At 38.5% G+C, this 19,091-nt stretch overlaps 1 protein-coding gene across 5 annotated transcripts in view; it reads right to left on the reverse strand.

Moving 5' to 3' along the window:
• LOC114664587 (gastrula zinc finger protein XlCGF57.1-like) overlaps positions 1-19,091 on the reverse strand; it is a 536,731-nt gene that overhangs the window by 516,318 nt on the left and 1,322 nt on the right. For 4 of the 5 annotated variants that reach the window (XR_007934537.1, XR_007934536.1, XM_051925255.1 and 1 more), the window contains exon 2: positions 10,985-11,715. Coding sequence is in view for 3 of the 5 variants with exons in the window: in XM_051925255.1 (XP_051781215.1) it covers positions 10,985-11,669 (685 nt within the window). In the remaining 2 variants the exon portion in view is untranslated. The remainder of the gene's footprint in view (positions 1-10,984; positions 11,716-19,091) is intronic. The other variant, XM_051925280.1, reaches the window with a different exon arrangement.

Raw genomic sequence — 19,091 nt, forward strand, 5'->3', positions numbered from 1 at the left:
ATCATTTATCCCAAAGTCACCCAGAAATGTAATCTGTATCAAAATCCAAATGAGTAAAAACTAAAACAATCAACGCTAGAGATGGTGGGTAGCTCCATGCTTCCATTTAATTTGCCTCATAACCCAAAAACAAACAAAAAAAATAATCTGCTGCAAAGTCAGTTATCTGTTAAGATATGAGATCAAACACAGTCGTTGAAAACGAGGGCTTCCACAAATGATAAAGGTTTTTGAACTTCAGTATGTTATACCAACCAGAAAGCAAACAAGTGATTGTAATTAGGCTTTATGAAGACCATAAGAAAAGTATTGCCACATCTCTCAGGTCAATGGAGAGGGAAGCCCTAACTTACGACAGCTGAACATCTGGGGCAGCAAATACCTAGTGCTGGGTGGTATACTGGTTCATACCGAAAATCGTTTTTTATTTTTTTTTATGATATGTATTTTTCTTATACCACAACACCGGTTTCAATTGCCTAAACAACGTTCGGAACGTGGCGCAGCGGTAAACTGTTCAAGTGGGGACCTTTTTCACTGCTACACCGCTAAACACAGATTTGTTGCGCAGGGGCTCTTTTTCACTGCTACACCACTAAATAGGTAGTGGTAGTGTAGGTATTGCGAGGTGAAAATGGACAGAGAACATTCCGAAACTGAAGCTGACGATAAAGTTGAACATGATGACACAGAAGAACTTTTGCTGAAAAAAAGGAGTCACGTCCGTTGCCTGGAGATACTTTGGTTTTAAAAGGTCAGATGTGGACCATTATGTTCAAATGTGTAAATACTGTTTCTATACTACTTGATAATACTGTAAGCCAAGTTGTACTTGTTTTATTTTTTTTCAATACAGTGTAATGTACCTGGGTACTATGTAATAGTGTGACGACATGTTGACTTTATTCTCGACATTTCCACTTTATTCTCGCTGTTTATGTCAAGATTAAAGTCGACATGTTGACTTTATTCTCGTAATTTGTCATTAAAGTAGAACATCGTAAACTAAACTTCATCATAAAATGAATATTTAATTTACTAGATTTTCACAAACCCCGTCAAAAGTTATATAACAACTTAAATGCTTTGTGTTAAGTGTTCCCCGAGCTTCTTAAACTGATTTCCTCTTGCACTAAGACGAGGTGCCGCAGCGATCGCCGCACAGAATACAGTACATTCACTTCATGATATTCCTGCTCTCTGAAAATTTAGAATGCTAAGATAAATGCTTGATATAATTTTTAATGCATTAAAGCATGCATTAATCATGTGGGGGCACGGCGGCATGGAGGTTGCACTGCTGCCTCGCAGCAAGGGTGTCTCTGGTGTACCCTGCCTTGCATTTGCATGTTTTTCTGGTGGGTTTACTCAGCGTGCTTCAGTTTCCTTTCAAAGTCATGTAGGATGTGGGGTTTTGTTATGCTATATTGACCCTGCTAGTGTATGTTTTGCTCGTATTCATCCTGTGATGTGCTGGTGACTCGTTCAGGGATGGGCGCAACCCTGAATGGATGGCATAATTAAACATGTATAACGAAGATATTTTTAAAGTTCTGAACACTCCGTGGGCTAAGTTTATAACTAGTTTTAATTTCACAAAGACGTTTATCGTGTGGTGATTGGTTATGTGGAGAAAGAAAAAGGAAGGATAGGAACTGGGGTTTTGGTACGTCAGATAGAGACAGCATGCATGCAATAAAGAAAGCCCGCTCAGAAGAAAATGCATTGAATTCTGTGTTCGTGTCTCCGACCACCAGATCACGAACCCAATATTTACACAATATTTAAGTTAAACCTGTGCGATACCCATTCATACATCCAGTTTTTTGGAGCCTCGTCACACCTGCCATAAAGTTCTCTACACTGAACATACACCTGGGGATCCCTTACTACGAGGGAGCAGCACTACCGCCTCACTACCGTGCATGTGTAATACCTGCTTTAATGCATTTCATCATGAAAATATCAAGTATTTATCTTAGCATTCTAAGTTAGTAGATAATACAGAGCTAGGTGGCATGGCAGATAATCCAGAATCTGCTGAATCATAAAAGAGGGACTTGGACAGCATTGTAGCAGATGAAATTTAACGTAAGTAAATGTAAAGTATTACACATAGGAAGTAAAAATGTTCATTCTAAATACACAATGGGAGGTCTGAAAATTAAAAGTACAGCTTATGAGGAGGATTTAGGAATTCTATTGGACTATAAATTGCCAGTGTTCAGAAGCCATTGAGAAGTGTGGAATAAATGACTGCCACGTTCCCTGTGTGTACCCCCTTTCTCTTCGTATAGTTTGGAGGTAATGAACACAGGTAGAAGGAAGCGTCAACCAGTCCTCTTTAATTTTCCAAAGTCTTGCATGGAAGAGGCAGTATTTCTCAGAGACACGCGCACCAAGGTGGCAATAGGGGTTACTAAAAGGAAATGGTGCCGTGCTCTTTTATACACTATTAGTTACATTAAAGTTCCAAGGAACTCACTGCATAAGCAAAAGACCTTTAAACATTGTTGGTTACATTCAGTTTGCTAACAGGATATGGCAGACCGGCAATACATTAAAAGGTCCTAACTGTCACTGGTCAGTGACCTTTGCACCTCATTTCTCAGTAGTCTAACTCCATCCATTTTTAACTGGAAGGTCAGTTAGTATATGCAAAAGTGCCGTTACTGAGATGGTACAATTTCTTTCTTAGAGACAGAGGAAACAGCTTCTTCCTCTGCTTACCAAGTTCCTATTTTGTGTTGACCGGGCCCTGCAGAAGCTGTCAGCTAACTTGACAGCAAGAGCATCTGCAATTTATTCTTAGCTAAACACTTGATACATGCTTCATGCTACAGCTTACTACTTTCAAAGAAGATTTCAGTAAGCACTTTGCTTTGATACAATTACAGTACAATTACAATAATTTATATATTGCTTAAACTTTTAGCAACTTTAACCTTTAAATATAAGCGAGAGAGAGACTGCACAAACCCAACAGGTAATATAGCAAGTTTTCTTTTTAACAGGACACCAAACAAGGGTTTTAATCTGATTTCCACAGAAGGATAACACTATGTCAGGTTATATAGCACCCTGAAGTGTAGAGCAGGGGTTCTCAAAGTCAGTCCTGGGGGCCCACTGTAGCTGCAGGTTTTTGTTCCAACCAGATCCATAATCAGTGACAACAACTGATAACATTGATCAATTAATTAGCTGTTTTTTTCTTTCTCTTCTCGAATTCTACATTAAGAAAGCACAGAGGCATGATTTTTACATTTATAAGAAATGTAGAAATATTTCTGCTTTTGCTATTGATTTAAATGCTTAACTCTCTTTTGTTGCTTTGATTATATTTTACCCTTTCTCCATGCAGTTTTCCCCCTTCATTGTATCTTAATAATGAAAAATAAAAACAAGCAGAGCAAACACCCAGGCAAACAACACTGAATCATAAAAGGCTGCAACTACTTTAGTGTCAGACCCACTAATTAGTAAATAATGGATTAAACAATTAAAACACCCCAAAAAATTGAATGAACATCAAAATGAAAATATTGTTAAGAAAAAAAAATACACTATTCACATATAACTGTTTAGTACATTTTAATATTCTTGTTTCTTTTTTTTTTTAAACCAAACTTAGTTTTTCAATATCTATATTGTTCCCAAAACAAAGAACTTGGGAAATAATTCACTTAATTAGCCCATGAGTCCAATTAAAAAGAGAAGCTGGTTGGAACAAAAACCTGCAGCCACAGGGGGTCCCCCAAGACCAATGTACTCTACACCAGGGGTTCTCAACAAGCCCAAAGAGGTTCTGCTGAAGCTTTAAAAAACACTGGTGAGGCCTCATCTGGAGTACTGTGTGCAGTTTTTATCTCCACACTACAAAAAGGACATAGCAGCACTAGAAAAGGTCCAGAGAAGAGCGACTAGGTTGATTCCAGGGCTAAAGGGGGTGAATTATGAGGAAAGATTAAAAGAGCTGAGCCTTTACAGTTTAAGCCAAAGAAGATTAAGAGGTGACCTGATTGAAATGTTTAAGATTGTGAAGGGAATTCGTCCAGTAGAATGAGACTTATTTTAAACCTGCTGCATACAGAGACTTAGTATTAATTGTAAGATTATTAACATGGCTACTATTGTCCATCCAAACATCCATCCAATTTCTAATCAGACTCTCCAGTTCAGGGTCACTGGCTGCATTGAGCATGAGGCAATGACAAACCTTTGATGGGGTGCCCCACACCCATCTCCAACTGTAATAAAATGATCTGCTCTATAGGTTTATTCCACAAAACTCCACAATAAAATGTATTAAGTCTTTCAAAACTTCCACATTGGCCAGAAATTCATGTGGCTCTGTAAATAGTTGAAGTCTGCTTCAAGCAAAACTAATGTTGACTAGTGTATTGGACATACTGAAAATCACATACGACACACACTTGAATGGTACAGCAGTGAATTAGAGGCAATCTCTGGTTATGAGTATTACAGCAGTTGTGGTCAGTCCAGCTCAATGGCCAGTTCTGTACTTGTACACAGACAAAAGCAATGTGTATGTGAGGCAACGTATACAAAAAAAACAAAAAAAAAAAACAAAGGCTGTACAGGAGGTCTGAAATGGATTGATATTCAATTGATAAATTTGCTATCACAGAGGTAGTCTAAAATTGGGATACGTGTAAAAACAAGAGAGAAATTTGGAAAATTAAAGTAGCAGCACTTTGTCAGAGATTTCCAACACTAACATATGCTTTTCATGTTCTTTTGTCTGACCCCAATGAAGGATTGGTACTCCCAAAACATGCCGGCCTAAGAGCCACTGAGAAGAACTGCTCAAAAACAGCATCATAGGATAGAACTTAATGTGGTACGTGTGACCTGCTTCTCCACATGCAGTTTCTGTATGTCATGGCCTCGAGGATATCAAATTGTAAGACTAGAAATCACAGAGGATGACGTATTACACAACTTATTCACGACTTATCAGCACAGATTCAGACTTTCAAAGTATCCCAAACTTGCTACAGATTGACATTTAATTACCAGGATGCCTTGCTGCACCCACGGCTGTATGCTCTCCAGGTATGCCAAGTTCTGCTACAGTCTCATCTGATCTTTTTCCTTTTTCGTTGTGTGACATACATAAGACATGTGACTGACAATCTTCTGTTTCTGTGGCTCCAAACACCCTCTCTCCTTCCTTCTTTCTGGCCACATTGTAGGCACTTCCATCCAAACACACACAGGGGCCCACACCAATTACTTTAGACAAAAATTAAACTTGTTGCAGAGGGCAGCGACTGATTGCCTAGGGATGTCACACTACATGACCAGTGTTCATGGGGTCTTGCTATGACTGTCCACAACACCATAAGATTATGGAAATGAAGGCTGCAATTTAACACATTCCAGATGACGATGTTGCTTTACAACTGTTTAACACTTGGATGCACAACAACATAATGAAATAATTATCTAAGCCATATATTGTTTAAAATGTGAAATAAGTGCACAGCATAGTATGGTCATCTATAGTAAGTGGTTTGATATAAAACTGCTGAAAGCCTTTGTTCGATTTGATTGCTGTATAAATGTAAATTATTAAATGTTAACCACTTTTCTCACTACTCAAACCGCTACCACATAGGGATGACCCAGGGCACAAATGTACTGTATGATCTCCTTACTGAGAAGCTACCACTGCCCTGCATCTGTGCCAATATGTAGGTTGAGTGGCCACTCTTTCTTGCAATATAAAGCCATTTTAAAAGTTATGAACGGACATTGCTGTTCTGTCTTAACAAAACCAAAGCTAGACCTGTCACTTGAAGCCAATAACAGATTTCAGATATTTCATATTAAAATACGCACATAACAATGGGCTGCATCAGTATAGATAAGAAAAAAAAAAAAAAAAAAAAGGTCATTTCTGAACTGAAAAAAAAAAAAAAAAAAGAAATAGAGATAGCCCTGGGGTGGCACGGTGGCGCAGTGGGTAGCGCTTCTGCCTCGCAGTTGGGAGACCTGGGGACCTGGGTTCGCTTCCCGGGTCCTCCCTGCGTAGAGTTTGCATGTTCTCCCCGTGTCTGCGTGGGTTTCCTCCGGGCGCTCTGGTTTCCTCCCACAGTCCAAAGACATGCAGGTTAAGTGGACTGGCGATTCTAAATTGGCCCTAGTGTGTGCTTGGTGTGTGGATGTGTTTGTGTGTGTCCTGCGGAGGGTTGGCACCCTGCCCGGGATTGGTTCCTGCCTTGTGCCCTGTGTTGGCTGGGATTGGCTCCAGCAGATCCCCGTGACCCTGTGTTCGGATTCAACGGGTTGGAAAATGGATGAATGGAGATAGCTCTGATCGATACACAGTATCAGTATTGTGCCGATACAGGCAAAAACATTTTTTTCTGATATGTGATCAAAGGTAAAACAAGACTCCAACAAATTCAGCAGTCTCACTTGTTATGATGGACAATTCTGAGGTGAACGCATTACACTACAATTACGGTTCTCTAAAAATCCTGTAACTTTGTACAAGTTCAAGAGTAAGAGTATTTCATCAGGTTATTATTTGTAGCAGTAAATGGATGCAGGGTGTTCCTTCAGACGTGTCAGGCAACAAGGGATAGCACTTTGGCAGGTGTAGAAATCTTGCTATTTGATTAGATTTTGATTGCTGGAGTCTCTTTACTTAATTAAAAAAAAATCCATTCTCGAAACTTCTAGGTTTAAGACAATCGTATTGCTTAGTGTACAGACGTCGGTTCTTACCAGAGCTCAAAAGAGAACAGTGCAGATGGCAGATTGCTGTTCGAGGAACCCGTTTACTGTAAAAAAAACATGTCTAATTCCCACATCTGTCTTTAATTTTAAAGGTCTTTGCTTCTTTGATTGGACTATGGTGCTAGAATTAGAGGATTCACCTAATCCTGCCCAGCAGTTATGACACGGAGGGCAGCAGCTATTGGCTGACAGAATGCGGTGAGCTCGAGATACTTTGGAAATGTGAAACTGTGCTGAAAAGTGCACAAAGTTGTGTAGTTTGCCCTCCCACGTGATCCTTAATCATGTAATCGGACATCCCATAGGGGACGAATGCAGTCATTAAGTTTGGCATCTCCTCCTAATCAATGTCATGTAATGTTCAGCTGGCTTCATTGATAGAATGGGTTGTGGGAGGCCGAAGTACACTGCAGATGTACAGATGAAGCACTAGATATCCGTAGACCAGTAGGAACTCCCAAAACTATTAGGCAACATTCAGGTAATAAATATGATGAACTAAGTATTAAGTGACATTTAGTTCAAAAATATGGTTAGCTCAGATGTCCCAGTTTTTCATCCAAATACTTTTTAAAACCTGTTAGAAATTTTGATGCCTGACCAAAAGATTGGTCACTTTGCCTGGTATGGCCATATAGGCAAAGCAGTGAAGCACACAGCCATCTTACAGAGAGCCAAGTGCATCAGCCAATGCAGCAGTAGCAGCATCTACTAACATGGCCCCATAGCTTCCACTTTGACCTAGAACAGGGGTGGGCAATGTCGGTCCTAGAGAGCTACAGTGGCTACAGGTTTTCAGTCAAAACCAGTTGCTTAATTAGAAAGCAATCCTAGCCAATCTCAAACCATGTTTAATTTTATGGCTTGTTATTCTGCAATGTTAGGCTCTTAAATTGTAGATTTTTTCCTTTCCAAGGATATCATTCTAAGCCTAAAACGTATAATTTTCAATCTGTCACATTTACCTATCAAGTTTTTTTACTTAATCAAACAGTGCATGATGAACACACACAAATATAAATGGAAATAAGCTAGATGGAGAATTGCTGGCTGCTTACCTCTTATTGCTAATAAGGAGCCATTAAAAGATCGAATGCAGCTGTTTAAGACTGAAATAACAAATTGAGGGTGGGGAACCTTAACAAGCAAGACCACTAAAATGAAGCCTCAAAATGTCACTTAAGCAATAAGCGCTTCACCAGAAATAACTGACTTCTCATTAAGAAACTGGGTTGGAACAATAACCTGCAGCCACTGTGGCTCTCTAGGACCGATATTGCCCACCCCTGACCTAGAACACGAACCATGTGTAGGGGTATGGCATCCTCTGGTCTCTAGGAGCAAAAAGAAGCACAGCTGGGAAAAGTAAAAAGTGATGAATGACTATGCTTAATGTGTTTGTGCACTCATGAGCAATGTTGTCTGTTTTTGTTGTTTTATATATAAATTATGAGTATTAACAGGTAGTGTGAAGTGTACCTCGCTCCATTTTCTGTTTGCTCACATCACTTCATATTTCATTTTTGTTAAAGGTTCTGTCTTTAAGTATCATGTTAGCTACAGTTTCCATGTATGTCTTTTAAGCACCAACACATCAATCTTAACCGCTTCATGTGTTAGATATTTCCATTTTTGGATTGGGGTCTATTAGTACAGTGCAAAAATGTTAAGGAAACACACAACAGAAACAAACATGTACCATACAGAATTTTTATACAGCTGTCACAAGCCACCTGTTGATTCAGAGATCCTGCTACTAGTCAGTACCATTTAGGACTGAAGGTACCAACGAACGTCAGTAAGAAGCTGGGCAGATGTTTAAAATAAAATAGATTCTTAAAAAATAATATTATTATTATTAATAATAAACCAGCCTGAAAAGTTCATAAAAACGAAATGAGTCTGCAGCAACCCAAAAACAAACAGATAAGGCTCCTCCGAGAACAAAGAAACATCAGAAGCTTTTCCTGGCTTTACCTTGAAATTACACTGGTGCTCACACTCGCTTACGCGCTGCTCTCTCTCTCTACTTTTCCTCCAATAGACTAAATGACCTCCTCCTCAGGCTATTCCAGCCTTTATAAAGCAGATGAAATGTCCCCTGACAGTTCATCATGAGCATTGACATTGACAGGGAGGGAAATGTGCTTAAATGATAAAACCATGTGAAGTACCCTGACTCTTTATCAAAATAAACACAGGCTAAACAAAAGCATTAGAACTATAAAAGATATACAGAGCAATAATGCAGAAATGAAATAATAATGACAATAAAGAAAGAAGCTCCCCCATGCCTATCATCTTGAGTTCCATCAGGTGCACACTTGCCTTTGACCAGGGTGATGTGTCTAAACTGAAGTAGTCTGCACATACACATGCACACAACACAAGATATGAAGATGGTGACAGAATGAGAATCCAAAAGACTGTCTGCACGTGTGCCTCAAGCTTGTCATTGTTTTTTTACTGTAAATTTAATAACTGTGTTTTAAAAATATGGACAGGAGAAAAAAAAAAAAAAAAAAATCACAGTGCTCTTCACACCAGAGCACACAACACAAAATGCTCTCCTCTGTCTGTTACTAAAGCTGCACACTCAGCCTGCTGAAATTGTGGTGCGGTGAGGCTGCCAATGTCATACCACATACTTGAACACAATTTTTAATATAAATACTTGAATCTTAATATTTGGCTATTTTGACAGTCCTAGTGTATATAACAACTTATTATACTCATCCTATTTTTATAATTAAGAAAGTTTTCAGTAACTGCTATAACATCATAATGTTGTGTTGCCACATGTACAGTATCTCCAATTGATTTCCTTCATGTATACATTTTTAACCAACATTTTGGCCAATTACCAACTCGGTCTTATTCTCTGCCTTCAAGTACAGTGATCTCTGGTTATCCAATTGTAATGCATTTTTTGAAACAAACCAGACCCAAAAAAAGTGACATTTAGAAATTATTTTGCTTTCTAATAAAGTGCCCTAGCTTTATAAAAACTCTCAACACCTCTGAACTGAAAAGATAACATTTAGGTGGTATTAATGAGTTGTAAAGAACCAACTTGTAAATGGAGGGAAAAAAAAAATCCAGTGAAGTCAATGGTGGGTCAAAAACAACCTCAAAGACAGTGAGTGCTGAAAATGTGCACAAAAGTGTAGAACAGTACAAAAACACGACATCTGGAAATGTATTTGCTTCTGGTGAAGTCAGGCTGTTTAAAGAAAAGCCTTCACATTTCTGAGCTAAAAAGAAAATGTTTAGAATGTTTCTATGGGTTGTGAACAAACATACAATACTAAATGTGGTGAAAAATTAAATTCTGGGTCAAAAACTGAACTGAAGATTCTGAACTGAAAAGATTGCTGGATAAATTTTTTAGAAGCTGTATAAATTGCTCCGTTCTGCATATGACATTAATCTGCATCCAGCTCTGCAAGCAGGTCCTCCAAACTTACAGGGAAAATTTAGGGATTTGTGGCAAGATTGGCCCTCCAACAACCGTAAAAAAAACCTCTCACTGTTAGAGTGTGGTGCCGAGATGTCACCCGCTGCACTCTGGTCCCAATCCAGGTGGGATGTCCAGTGGTGGGTGCAACAAAGTGCCATCAGCGCATACTCTTGAGTACTGAGAAAAGCGCTATATAAATGTAATGAATTATTATTATTACTCTGTATAAATGAAAAGGCATTTAGTATATTGTTGACGTTCATTAATTTGGGAAAAAATGTAGAAAACGTCACAACGTTTTCAGTTTATAGTTTAGAAGCACCTTACCTGCATATCCATTGTTCTCACAGTACAAAAGTCCATGCTGCTGGCATTAGAACCTTTTTAAGACTTTTTTCCCCCACTTTATTCTCCGAGAAATTTTTTTTTTGTTTTCTGACTTCTCTGTATTTTCTGCCTCAGTGGATTGTCCACCTCCTACTCTCCCCCATCATGGCCACTTGCAGGTGCTCTCCTTCCTTGTTTTATTAGCAGAGAAGCAGCTAAAAGGCATTTTCAAGAAGCCATTACTGACAGAGCTCTTTCTCCTGTTTTCATTTCAATTTCTGGTCACTACTTTAAACTTGATCTCACCAAGATAAATTTTCTTTTGTCAATTCAGTACTTAAACAATGACTGAAATTTCAACACAAACAATCTACGTTATTTCCCTTTAGAATGGGGGGTGGGAGGGGGGGAGAAGAAAAATCCACCTACCTTGTTCAGAATGTTCAGAAGTTGACGCTTCCTCCTTTTTCATCCTGTTAGAATCTAATAATTCTGACTTCACTTGGTTCAAATGATTCTGTAAGGGGCAGTTCCTATTTGGAATAGAGCCTAATCCTGTCATCATTTCATTTGAACAGATATACTGAGAGTCCTGCTCAGATTTAAGGTCTTCTTTCTTGACACTGCTAATAATTTCATCGTTTTGTGTGTCAGTCTCTTCTTTATTGCCTGTAATCTCCCATTCACAATCGTCCTCCTTTTTCATCCCATTAGATTCTGACTTCACTTGGGTCAATTGATCCTGTAAAGGGCAGTTCCTATTTGGAGTAGAGCCTAATCCAGTCATCATTTCATTTGAACAGATGTATTGTGAGTCCTGCTTAGATTTAAGGTCTTCTTTCTTGACACTGCTCCTAATTTCATCGTTTTGTGTGTCAGTCTCTTTCTTCATACCTATAATCTCCCATTCACAATCCTCCTGCTTAACATTGGGCCTCTGCTGCTGATGATATGCAGTTTCCCATTCAAAGTCCTCTTGCTTTATGGCCACAATTTTCTTCTCTGTGGAATTGGTGAAAAAGTGACCTGTAGGTAGTATGGGACTCTCTTCTTTCTTGTTCTTACTTCCCTCTTTAGAAATCCCTCCTTCACTTGTATGCACCTTCTCCTCCATTTCACGCCTCTTTGGGTTACTGGTATTGGCAGCTTGCTTTCTTGTGCTGTAGAGAGATCATGGTAGAAGGAATTTAGAGGTGCACCATAAGAGGCTGCAAAACACATACAAGTTTCACCTTTTCTTTCATTCACTTTAAAATAAATGGTGAACTATGAAGTTTACAGATGTCGCACCACACCATGTGCACAAATAGGAGAGTCTTAAAACTCTACTGCCAATTATAACCACAAAACAGGCATGGGCCTTGAACATGTATTAAGCCCCCAACATATTAAACATTTTATTGTAATGTATTTATCATCATTTAACTGGTGCCTTTACAAAGGTGACTGACAAACTCAGAATAAAGATTTGTTTTAACAGCTGGAGCAAACACAGACAAGGTGAATTACACACTTATTTTGAATTTGTAGTACATTCAAGCAGCACTGTGCACCGTATCAAATTACATGGAAAATACTGAAAACTTTTACCAAGTTACAGAAAAAAAAAAGTTCAGATTAACACTAGAATTACCAAAGTCTACGAAAAAACTCATAGAACTAGCCCACCTTAAAACCGTTCTCACCTCTCCACCAGCGTCTTTTGTCTTCTAAATGTGCCGATTAAGACAAGCAGCAAGCAGCCGGCTATTACATCCCCCACCTTTGCAGAATGTTCACTAAGTTCTCCCAGCTCATGCCTTGTTTGATTATCTGGGAGTGACTGAACTGCTGGAGTTTTAGAGTGGAAATAATAGATAATTATTTGGAACACATGCATTTCATGCGTGTTCCGTATCTACAGTAATCTGTGTAAACACATTGTTAAAACAGAAAGTTTTTCATATTTTAGTAAGAAATGTTACAAAATGTAGGCATAAACTACAGAACGTGTGACGCCTGATTTCCAAATATCAAATAAACAGTTTCACAAAAGGTTCAAGAACGATGCAACAGCTTCCGTGGCATATCGCTAAGATTTGCTGTCTCAGAGCGCAGCAGGATTTCCATGCCTCAGAGACCCGAGTTCGATTCCCCGCTGGGGCGAAAGTGTTATTATTTTTTTTCTTTTTAATCTCAAACGGACATAAAATTTAAAAATTGGTATGCACTGTCAGTTAATGAGATTATATTTTCAGGTGGGATGTCTCCTTTTAAAATATTTTTTGACAATTGAGACTGCAATTAACATGAACAAGTGTCCTTATAACTGTTCTTATTTTTAAGTTCTGTAAGACACACACTGTCAGACAGATCACTGAATAATGCATAGATAGATAGATGTGAAAGGCACAATCTATCTATATGACAGGTGCTACAGAAAGGCAAGCAGGTAGTGAGAGTACATTCACATGTGAAAGCCACTCGATAAATTGATAGATAGGGAAGACACTTATATAATAGGTAGACAGAGGAGGCACTAGACAGATACAGAACAGTATTAGCTATATAGTAGTTTAGTTTTATATATAATGTATATGTATTTTACAACTCGGAGAATTGTCAAAAAGAAATACATTAAATCATATCAATCGACACACGCATGCAGGCAAGCAAGCGGGCAGTGACAGTGGAGATAAAGACGCTAGACAGATTGTATACAACAAGAAAAAATAGCAACCACTTGATAACATTATTAGCTATAATCGAAGAAAGCATGAATTAATCAACAGAAATAACCGCGATCGACATTTTAAACTTAACGATTTACTTTAGAAAAAAAAAAAAAAGAAAAACTCCCCAGCATGCAGAAAGCAGACGCTTGCAGGCAGGCAGGCAGACAGAGCGGCAAAGGTTAAAAAGAAAAAAAAAAAAAAAAAAAAAAAAAAAAAACACTTTCACCCCAGCGGGAAATCAAACTCAGGTCTTTGAGACACGGAAATCCTGCTGCACTCTGAGACACGGAAGCTGTTGCATCGTTCTTGAACCTTTTGTGAAAGTGTTTATTTGATCTTTGGAAATCAGGCTTCACAGGTTCTATAGTTTATGCCTACATTTTGTAACATTTCTTACTAAAATATGAAAAAGTTTCTGTTTTAACAATGTGTTTACACAGATTACTGTAGAAACAGAACACACATTAAATGCATGTGTTCCAAATAACTATCTATTATTTCCACTCTAAAACTCCAGCAGTTCAGTCACTCCCAGATAATCAAACAAGGCAGAACTTAGTGAACATTCTGCAAAGGTGGGGGATGGAATAGCCGGCTGCTTGCTGCTCGTCTTAATGGGCACATTTAGAAGACAAAAGACGCTGGCGGAGAGGTGAGAACGGTTTTAAGGTGGGCCGGATCTACAAGTTTTTTTGTAGACTCTGGTAATTCTAGTGTTAAAGCATCTATCCTCTTTGTAAGTTAACACTAGAACTACCAGAGCCTACGAAAAAACTTGTAGATCCGTCCCACCTTAAATCGCTATGCACCTCTCCATCAGTGTCTTTTGTCCTGTAAATGTGTCGATAAGCCGCAAGCAGCCTGCTGTCACATCCCCCACTGCCGCATAGTTTTCTCAGCTTTCTCAGCATTAAACACTTCATGTCTACATTTTGTCAATTATTACTAAAACATGAAAACCATTTCTGTTTTAACAATGTGTTTACTATACATAGATTGTTGTAGACACAGAACACACATGAAATGCATGTGTTCCAAATAACAATAGAGTATTTATAAAAGGTGTCATTTTGCTTGACTTCTCACTCTATACAACTCCAAGCAACTGACACGCAGGTAAACAGACCTGAGCTGAGAAAACTGTACGGCGGTGGGGGATGTGATAGCAGACTGCTTGCTGCTTATCGACACATTTACAGGACAACAGACGCTGCTGGAGAGGTGCGAAGCGATTTAAGGTGGGATGGATCTATAAGTTTTTTTGTAGGCTCTGGTAATTCTAGTGTTAAAGACTTAATTTGGGTGGTCATAAAAGTAGGAGGGAGCACAGTGGTGCAGTGGTTAGTGCTGCTGCCCTACTGATTCAATAGCAACACAATTTTGACTCATGCAATTACACTGGCAACTCCCATACAGTCACCTGTTATACTTGTGACCGAGTCTGCTTTGCATGTAACTGCTAACACTAACAACCATTGTGCACTATGGATTTAATTGTAATGGCCATCTGTAACTCGGCGACCTTAAGTGTCCAGTTGTTGCTTGTTCTGTGTGAAGTTCAAGTCTTAAATCAATGCTGTTGTGGACAAGGAAGACAAAGTATAAGGGAAGGTTATTATCATGGGCCAGAAATGTGGAGACATATTCCATGCTGATCCCCACATGCAAGTAAGAATTTCATTATATTGTGTACACAACAATAAGGACCCTACAAGTCTATATCATTATGTTGTAATGACACTGCTGTGTTATAAGGATAAGAACACCCTACCTATAGTCAAATATGGTGGAGGTTCCAGATTGTTTTTCTGCTGGTTTGCTGCTTCTTTTACTAGAAACATTACAAATATTAGTTAATCGTGAAATCCAAGATTACCAGAGTATTTTAGAGGGCAATGTGTCAGAAAGTTAAGTATCAGGCAAAGATCAAGGGTCCTCTTACAGGGCAATGAACCAAAGCACAAATTCAAAAGCAGAAAAATTAGTTTCATTCCAAATGAAAACTTTTGGAAGGAGCTGAATTCTGCCAAAATTGAGAACAAATGAAAAGTGGAAGAAATGATCAGCAGACAGATATAAGAAGCTTCTAGATGTCTGCATGAAATGATGGGAAGGGTTACTTTAATACTGTCCAGTCACATTTGTTTCTGTGAAAAATAACCTACCAGCAAGCTAAACAGAGCTCTTTATTGTTTTAGAGCTTTTGAACATCAGACAGTTTTAATACCAGGCACAATGTTGCTATTTTTCCAGTTCTTTTTGAAATACTGTTGGAGATACAGTATAGTGCATGTGGTGGTTACTTTGTCTTGTTGCGACCTTTTAAATAGTTGTGAAGTTTGAATTTTATATCTTAAAGTGATTAAGCAGATTTAGCGTAAAAGTGTTTCCAGGTAACCTAGGGTAGCTGAAACAGAATGCAAGCAGACTACATTAGGCTGTCTGCAGGAGTCTACTCGTATATGTTTATTTACTGCATGACAAAGGAAGCTGCCTTCAGCATCTGTGCTGATAAAGATAGGAGCTGAAAAATGGCAAAGCATACACACAATGCTTTAAATGAATGATCTGTCTATAGGACCACTGTATGTGTTTTTGCTGACCGTGCGTGCTTATACAGTAATTTAGTACAGTTCATTTTGTCCTGTGACTGGCTAGCAACTGGAAGCAGCCAACGATAAGAAACTTTGTATGATGCAAGTGATCTGATTTTGTATCTTTTACTTGTGTATAAATAAAGACCTCAACTAGCAGAAAAGGTGGGCATCTTGTTACAAAATGCTGTGTGTGCGTCTACTGTGACAGAAGTGCACCCTCTTCAAAAAAGAAAAAATGGTTTATGATTGAAACTTCCTCCTGCCCATTTTCTCTTACAGGTTTTAGGTTACCCAGGGGATGATAGTCATTACTGCCACAGGCGGCATTGTTGTGCAGTGGTAATTCTACTGCCTCAGAGTAAAGAGAGCAGGGTTCGCCACCTAGGTCCTCCCTGCATGGAGTTTGCATGTTCTCTTTGTGCCTGTGCTTTTGCCCGTAGTGCAAAGACTTGCAAGTTAGGTGGACTGGTGGTACTAGTGTTTGCATGGGATGAAGGTGGGTGGGTGTGTGATCACCCTGTGATGCACTGGCACCCTGTCCAGGATTTATTCCTGCCGTGTACTCAATGCAAGCTAGGATAGGCCTGAGCAACTTAAACCTAATGTGAACTTGTTCAAGACTAAACAGGTTAGACAATGACTAACTATACCAGCTATACCTAAAATGCAAGGCTCCCAGCAATGCAGACCAGTACTATATTAACTGAACTCACTGTTCAGCAAAGAACTGCACAGACAAATTGTGTTTAATGGGCCTTTGAGATGCTTCAATTCCATCTGACCACTTTTATGCCAACATATTTTCAACAGGAAATATTAGCTGCCATTTAGTATATTTGCCCAGCTGTTTTATCATGAAAGGCTCTACAAAATGAAACGCAGACTCCAAAGGTTTTTTGCTTTTTTTTGTAGTTATTGGTGGACAAGTTAACACAAAAAACCTCAGTTATTAGCCTTGCTTTACATATGTATCAGTGCATGCTCCAAACTTTTTTTTTTTTTTTTTTGTTTAAATACATCCTGCAATATTTACTTATGGAATACTTAATAAGGGTTGCCTAATTTTGAATATGATTCTGTTTTGCCCATGTAGGGTCCCAGGGTGACCCTATTACCCTTTATAGTTTCTTCTAAGTAGACCTTAAGAGTACAGACATTCTTTTAGCACACTGTCAGGACCGACTGCTGTTGTAGGTCAATACTGGCACCTTTCATTAACATCTGTAACTGCAGGAAATTAGATAAAGTCCCAGAGCATGCAGGAAAGTTACACGTTTATTAAGCTCTAGCAGCAGCACCTGGCATAAAATGGGTAATTTTGAAGAACAATGTAACTTCTATTAATGATGTTTCTTAGCGTGCACCCTTACAGAGGTGTATTAAATTAATTACATTTATTCCAGGGCTCAAAATCCAGGAAGTTTGGCAGTTTATTGCTTGCCATTTCACCTGTTTAGGTCATTCAATACATTTCAACTATTAAATATGAAGAAAACCTGGAAAAACTCAGAGTTCAAAAATTTTGACAAGTTGTGTGCGTATGTGTATGTGCGAGTGTGTATAGTTTGCTGAATCAACATCTCCAGGATTTTCATATTGTATGTACACTCTCTGAAGACTCTTCTGTCTGCTGTGCCACTTTGCCTTACGGACTTCGTTTTTTGTCCCTTTGTCTGCTTTGCTAAATCCTGAGTAAAAATTGGATTTCCATTCCAAGATTATTATCTTATGATGAACTTCTGCGTGTTAAACGCTGTCAATAGCAGATGGTTGGACTGAAATCTTAAAAATGTAGGCAAACTGCAGCTTTCGAAGGATGTTCACTGAGATGGTGATGTCACCATGGTGCTCCTTGGAGCTCAGCAGTGCTGTTAATTGTGAAGTATGCCATGCAACTAAGAACTTATGTTGGTGTGACAGATCTCTGCTATGTTAAAAATAAACTCTGAAGTTTGATCCATGTGCAACAATGCCCCTTTTGCCACTAACATGTTCACTATTAACCTGTAGCTCATTGGTTGTAAAGTGCCTTACAACTGGCTGATTCGTTGTCAAGTGCAATCTTGATATATTACACTTAACTAACTCACACTTCATGAGTCCACCTCTCTATGTGAGGTGGCTTCATCTGGGTTTGTTTACTCTGAAGTAACATGCAGCTCAGGTCAGAATGGCGGTCTGGCTGGTATTATTAGGTCGGATCTACATCTCAAATAACTTGCCATTGAATGGTAGATGCCCCTTGAGCATTTGTCTTAAATTGATAACGAAATCCAGTTTTATCCTATTCATTATTTTTTATCATTGTATGTGATTGCAACGTACATTTATTCCTATGTGTCAGCCTACACATAGTGTGGTGTTTGTTCATGTCTTATTTTAATTTTATAATTGATTTCCCCCAAGTAATAATCCTCTTATCATATTTTAAAATTACTCTTGGGATTTATTTAAGGGATTGGCCTGAGTTCATTAGAAATCTATGCAAAGGTAGGAGCAGTCAAAGTTTCTGTGTTAATGTCATTGCTAAAAAGTTACTTGGCTGCTAAAAAAAAATATACCTTGTCAGTTAATGTTCTGGCATTTGCTTAAGAATTACCTGAATGTTTTGATAATTAGTTTAAGCAGAAAGTGTAATAAGCTCTGCTATATTATGTGTTTAAGGTATTGCTTGGTCATGCATGGCTTTGTTGATAGGAGAAGAGAACCTGTTTAAATTAAATGTATGGTGCAGAACTGCTACCATACTGCATGTATAGTTTCAAAAGCTATTCCTAACTTTATACAAACACGTTGAACTGTAGGCTTCCATTTTTGACATCAGATCTGTGAACTAAAGTAGTGAAGTTTGAAAATATGATTTTAGTTTTACGAACTTTGGATGATGGCACGAGAGCTTCTTATAACCCCTGTTTCTAAGTTAAAGAAGCAGAACTCAGTACAGTGTCTAATGACAGAAGCGTATGACCTCTGAAAGCACTTTCTGGGGATGAGAAATAGAATTTGAAATGGGGGAAGTTGTGCTCATCCTACTTTCATGACATCACACCAAAATTTGTTTATACAGATCAGTTTCGAGAGCTGATCAGAGGATAGATAGTCAAGAATGAATAACTGCTGACACATCAAGCAGTGCAAGAAATATTTTGTCTTTCCAGGACGACCCATCTAGCAGTACCAGCTTTTATTGTTTTGTTTTGCTGTTGGTATTGTAAATAATGTACA

This window comes from Erpetoichthys calabaricus, chromosome 1, assembly GCF_900747795.2.
Source record: "Erpetoichthys calabaricus chromosome 1, fErpCal1.3, whole genome shotgun sequence".
Taxonomy (NCBI): Eukaryota; Metazoa; Chordata; class Cladistia; order Polypteriformes; family Polypteridae; genus Erpetoichthys; species Erpetoichthys calabaricus.